This window comes from Remersonia thermophila, chromosome 1 (genome assembly GCF_042764415.1).
Source record: "Remersonia thermophila strain ATCC 22073 chromosome 1, whole genome shotgun sequence".
Lineage (NCBI taxonomy): Eukaryota > Fungi > Ascomycota > Sordariomycetes > Sordariales > Chaetomiaceae > Remersonia > Remersonia thermophila.
Window position 1 is genome coordinate 5,332,034 of NC_092217.1, and position 6,146 is coordinate 5,338,179.

Sequence of the window (6,146 nt, forward strand, 5' to 3'; positions counted from 1 at the left end):
CCGGTTTGCCAAGGGATCATATCGAAGAGACCATGGGATGGGGATCGGTCGATCCAGTAGCTCTTCTGTCTTACCGGTTGCGCAATGCTTCTGCTGTAAACACCTCTGTGCACCAATGGCAGCCTCTTGCGTTCGGCCCCCAACAAGCCCTCTATGTGGGATGTTACAGGATTGCGAGAAGAACCAGGCAGCACTGAATGCAGACGTATTTGCCCCATTCCAACCCATCCTGTTCGCCAGGTAAGCCTAGGGGACCTCATCAATGACCTGCAGGCCACACTCTGCGGAGATTTACAAGGGTTCCGCATGAATGGCATCTACGCAGTATAAAGGGTGCCAGACACCTCCACCTCCGTTGGAAATCAAGCTACTCTGGACCAACTTCCTCCAGCACACCTGCTCTTGAGAGCTCGCTTATCCATCATGCTCCGCTTAGCCCTGTCCCTGGTTGGCAAGGCTTACAGCCTCTTGGGCTTCTCAAAGCTTTATAATGGCATTCTATTCATTTTCTTCGCTGTTCCCTTCCTGATGTTCATCCGATATTTTTTACCATATGTGGATATCGACACAATCTGTGCCGCAAACAAGACGATTGATTGTTATTTCTATACCGAGGGCTCTTGGGACCGGATCGGAATCATTGTCCATCTGGTGATGATATTTCCAGCATGTGTGCTGGTCCTCCTGCAGTTTACCCCTGCTGTGCGCCGCAGGTACACCAAGCTTCACCGCCTCAACGGCTATGTGATTATCCTGCTCAGCGCCCTGTCCATGGGTGGCGTGATCCTCACTCTTCCCAACGCTATCGGAGGGACCTTGGATGCCCAGGTGTCGATCCTGGCCCTGTTGATCGCGTTCTTGTTGGCGTTAGGGCTTGCTCTTTACAATGCCTGGTACCTCCAGATTGAACAGCATAGGGCTTGGATGTTAAGGGCGTGGTTCTATGTAAGCCCAAAGTCTCAAATCGTTATTCCCCCATCTGACAATAAGGATAGGCTGGAAGCATCGTCACAATGCGCATCGTGGTGCGTCTCCTCGCCAGCCTTGTCAGTGATAAAGGTTACGTTGCACCTCTGCCGTGCGCACGAATATCCTCGATCATCGGGCCCGCGTCCATGGGCATCGAATACTTTTCAGACTGTGCGCCATATTTTCGTGGAGAAGATGATGCCAAAGCCATGGTTGTTCTGGCGTCACTGTCTGGTAATGGTGCCAACATAACGGCCACTTATAACGTTGTGTTTGGTTCGGCCATTTGGCTGGGCTTGGTGCTGCACGCGGTTGGCATCGAGATTTATGTGAGCAACCACTTGGATATGACCCGACGATCCGCGGTTAACCCTCGAACAGTTGCGTCTCACCCCATCTGAAACTGAGCGCCTGCGGCAAATCTCATATGCCCGGCAGCTAAACGCGGGAATGAAAAGTCCAGGGAGGATGGGGCTCACCGCAGACAGGCTCGGGGATTCCCCTCCCTGGATGCCTCCAGAGGCTCTAGTGGTTCACCAGGAAGCGCAGTAGAAGCGTACGCCACCAACCAGAAATTGATGGCAGATTAGAGCTGGAGATTATTCGTGTCGCTCAACCATTTGTATTCATTGAGCGTTATTCTGATGGCTACCTATGTACTGAATCTTGTTTTCACAGCGGCGCTTCGAGAACACACCAATTTGAGTTGCCCGGAATGCCTAATCACTATGTACAAAAGCTTCTCTTGGCATTTAGAAAGTGGCATTGACAGGAGCCTGGATGGCGCGGAGGAACGAGTTGTACGCCTCCTTCTTCTGGTAGTTGCTGTTCCAGAGAAGAGCGTCGCCCTCACCCCGGAAGGTCTGGGGAACCCACGAGTACCTGTCCGTAACGCCCTGTGCAATAGGTTAGCGAGAGCCCAGATTTGCGAACCACATAGTGGCGGACTTACCCAGATGGTCATGCCGACACAACGCTTCACGTTCATGCACGAGCGGGCAACACGGCCGTAAGCATTGGCGAGATCCTGCAGCTTCTGGGCGTTGGAAGGCGTGCGCATCCGGATGTCGATCTCGGTATACGCAACATCGACGCCGAGATCAGCCGTGATCCGGAGAGCCTTGGTGAGATCCTCCTCCGAGGGGGTCGGGGTGGACTGAGTCGGGGTGCTCTCGGTGACCAGATGGGCCTGGTAGCCGACGCCGTCGATGCGGACACCATACTGTTGGCAGAGACGGACGATGCGAGCAGCGCCCTCGACCTTGGGGCCCAGATACTCCAGGTTGTAGTCATTGTAGTAGAGCTTCGCCGAGGGGTCTGCAGCCGCGGCGATGCGGAAGGCCATGGGGATGTAGGCCTCGCCAATGACGCGAAGGAACACGTTGTCACGGTAGGTGCCGTCCTCATTCAGCGCTGGGAACTGTCAGCTCCATCCGTGACTAAGGAGCTGCCAAGACATGCCCAGCTGGCACACGCGGGGACATATTATGGTGGTCAAGGTGCACAGAAGGAGAGCAACATCAGAACTCGGATTTCCGGACGCACCTTCGTTGACGACATCCCAGTGAGTGCAGCGGCCGCGGTAACGACCCATGACCGTGTTGATGTGGTTGGTCATGACCTGGATCAAGGTGGCATTGTTGAAGCCGCTGTTGGACACCCAGCCAGGGAGCTGGGAGTACCAGACAAGGGTGTGGCAGCGCACGTGCCTGATGCCGTTCTGCTGCGCCCAGTTCATGTGCTGATCGGCGGCGCCGAAGGTGAATTGGCCACGGTTGGGCTCCGTGGCATCCCACTTCTGAGCATTCTCGGGGGTGATGGAGCCGAACTCGGAGCGAATGATGTTCATCTCCTGCTGGTCGTTGCGGACCGTGAGGGACGTTCCAATGTACTCGCGACCCGCGGCCACCATGGCCGCATTCAGGGTCCGAATTTGGCGGTTGAACAGCCTGCAAAGGTCAGCTGCGCTCGCGTCGAAAGGGGATGTGCGAAATGCGTCTTACTCGACAGCCTCATGGTCGATGGGGCTGGCGGCGACAGAACCGCTGAGGGCAAGAAGCAAGGACGTGAAGAACCGCATGGTTGACTCTCGGGATCTTTGGGCACGCTAGGAGAGAAATGCCTGGGAACCTGGAAGTGAGCTTCTAGCCAGCATGACTATGACCGGCCGACTTTATAGCGTTGAGCCGCGCGTCTAAACGGTAGCAATTTGCATCCCGGTCCTTCCAGGGGTATGAGGTCTTTGCCGTCCGTTCCCTTCTCCGACTGGCTAAATTATGCGGGTAAATATTTGGTCTGGCGATCAACAAGCGCGCCAAATGGACGTCATGGAAAGTGCGCCAATCTGGCTAAACTCAGATGAACGGTGAATAATATCACGTCCCCGGTACTTGGAACGGTGCATCAGCGGATCTAGGTGATTATCATATTAAAGAAGGCTGGGCAAATGGAGTCGATGTGCACCCGAAGCAAAGAAGAAAACTGTACGTAGGGAATGAGGATGTGGGATCGCTAACAGATGAATTACCGTGAGCACATGTAGTGCGCATACACGGCCAAGCAAGTAGGAGAAGCAGCTATTAATTAAGGTACCGCAAAGAACAACCCCGTTTTTGCGTGAGCTCAGACTCAGAGATGCACCCCGGATGTTTTTCAAGCAGCGCAATAACTTTAGACTCGACTTCATTACATTATGGCGTCGAGACGAACCAGATCCTCACAGCATGATACCCGACGGATCCGCAGGCGCGGGGCACCAAAGATTCGTAAACCTTATCCTCGGCCTCGGACCTTACTTCCCAAGCCCACTTGGAGAAGAGATGGAATCCTCATCATTCGTAACTATAAGAATCTCGAAGTGACCCCAGATTGAGGCACAAACACGGGGTTGGTTTATCCCGGAGTCACTAAATTGCAAAATAGCACAGGAAGTCAAAGTCAACGACATCATTATCGTCCAGATAGTTTCGCTAATAACATCCGCATTCACACTCTTCACCAACCATGCTGAGAATTGCATAGATAATCCCGTACTCGTTGTAAACTAAGCAGGCGGTTAATGATGGCGCTCAACATATTCAACGAAAATTCGAGCAACGAGGGCTGCGTACCAGTACGTGGGAACATTGAGGGAGATATATTTCTGGAGCGTGATGCGTTCGCAGAATGGTTACCAGATACTATCGCTATAAATCAGGGACCATTACACGATTACAACCACAGTGAATGCGGCTCAGTGGTTCAGCGCTATGTTCTCTTGTCAACATCCAGCTTGCCGTTGGACTATTCAAAAAGCTAGGTCAGCGTGGTATATCATCATAGTCATGAACTCCAACCTATCTGTCATTGTAGCCTTCGGATTATATCTCGTAATGATAGACACAATGACCCTACTCCGGGTTAATGTCTCGCTGCTTCTGGGCCGTTTTCACATTCAAAACAGATTGATTGCCGTCGTCGCTAAAACCGTCCCACAGAGGGCCGGCACCATAAGCGTCATTCCTCTGGCAATAATGCGACGGCAGCGACGGGAAAGGCCCCGCGGAGGCAGTAGTCACGTTATGGCCCGGAATCACTTATAGCGCGTAGTACTGTCCGAGGTGGTGCTTCCCCGAGAGGTGAGGCGTAATGGGTGTTCTGGCATGCATCCGTGTATGTTGCGTACTTCCTCATTCGCCCCGGGGTGTAATGCAGCCTATCCTAGCTGTGGTATTTGTGAGAGAGTACGGTAAGGTCATAGTCCGCTGGCTCGGGCGTCACGGTATAGCCAACACCGTATGGATGCTGCTGGACTTTCAGCAGCAGGTTTCTAGAAGTGTGTATTATCGTCTTGAGTTGCCGACATGGTGTATCTGGGGCTCTCGCCACGGTTGAGGCGTTTCGAACTGCGAGTCGTGAGAGATTACTGCCCCAGCGGCGGTCCCACTGTCGGGCGGCTGAATATTGATCACTACCACTTCTGGGTTGCCTGGTCGCTCGTCTCGACACGCCGTGGCCTGGATGTTCCTGATCCTGAAGGGTGCCTGGGTGGCACGGATGGGTTTGTTGATGGCAGCCCTCTCAAGTCGGACCGCAGTCGTTGGTCATGATGCTGTGTCGACTGAGAAGATGGAGCCTGAGACTCGTCGGACATGTCTTTCATCAAGTGTTCGTTGCTGACGGAATCGACTCGAGGCTGCTGATGGGCGGTGGCAGTAGGCTGTTTAGATGGTGGCAATCTCGGGTGACTGCGAGATACTGGCCGTTTGGTTGCCGTGGAACGAGGCCCAGTTTCTTGACGCGGGACTGGGAGTGTCCACTGGTCTCTTCATCCATTAGAGGAGGTGCCTTCGTTCGCTCTGAAGCCTGATAAGTGCTTACCTCTGCTTCATGTTCTATCCGATGGCTCAGATTGTGTGGCCCACTCAATTTCCTTATCCGGCTCTGTAACGGTTCGTTGCTGAGATTGGCATTTTCCACCGTCCTCGCGCAGTCCGTCATGTTGCTGTAATCCATGTTGTGGCCGGGTCGGCTGCTGTTTGTCATGAGGTTGTGGGAGCCTTAATCTTCACTGATCGCTTCCAGGTTCTCGGCGGCATTCGGCGCTTATGCCTGATGTCAGTCGGTCCATTGCAAGGCATATGTCGCACTTGATTGAGCCCGTCGAAGTAACATGGCTCATTGCCAACGTCGTACTTATTATGTCGCGCAGGTAGCGCAAGGTCAAAAGTCGCTCGGCTCTCCAATTCTGATATATAATTATAGCCTTAGTCGATGCTGGTTAGTTGTTAGTTTTTAGTTTCACAACCTTTTTTACTATAAGTAAGCAGCTGCTTTTTTCATTATCCCGTTTAACTAGTAATCCTAGCCCTAAGCCAACCTCAAAAGTCCCCCCTCGAGAACCCTAGTATGGGGCCAGTAGCCCTGGGTTGGATACGGACGCCCCGAAAGGATTTTCTTGATTAAACCTAGCAACATACGTTTAACCAACAGGTAGATGGTTTTGCCAGCACCTCGAAATAGGGATAACAGTGAGCCGGCCAATTATTTGAAAGTCCTATGCAAATCCACAACCATACATGTCACCGGGTTAGGGTTAGGGTTAGGGTTAGGGTTAGGGTTAGGGTTAGGGTTAGGGTTAGGGTAGGGTAGGTTAGGGTTAGGGTTAGGGTTAGGGTTAGGGTTAGGGTTAGGTTAGG

General features: G+C 52.9%; 2 protein-coding genes across 2 annotated transcripts; one reads left to right on the forward strand and one right to left on the reverse strand.

Annotated features, from left to right (window-relative positions):
- Positions 1–528: 528 nt before the first annotated feature.
- On the forward strand, positions 529–1,521 carry VTJ83DRAFT_1450 (uncharacterized protein; the record flags this gene model as incomplete). Its single annotated transcript, XM_071007611.1, has 3 exons — positions 529–945; positions 996–1,298; positions 1,351–1,521. The coding sequence occupies 3 exons, from the start codon at positions 529–531 to the stop codon at positions 1,519–1,521; spliced, it is 891 nt and encodes a 296-aa protein (XP_070870803.1).
- A 200-nt stretch (positions 1,522–1,721) lies between these two features.
- Positions 1,722–3,049, reverse strand: VTJ83DRAFT_1451 (uncharacterized protein; the record flags this gene model as incomplete). The annotated part of the gene is made up of 4 exons (XM_071007612.1): positions 1,722–1,865; positions 1,922–2,382; positions 2,515–2,918; positions 2,973–3,049. 4 exons carry the CDS (start codon positions 3,047–3,049, stop codon positions 1,722–1,724), a joined length of 1,086 nt encoding a protein of 361 aa, XP_070870804.1.
- Between the last annotated feature and the right edge of the window lie 3,097 nt (positions 3,050–6,146).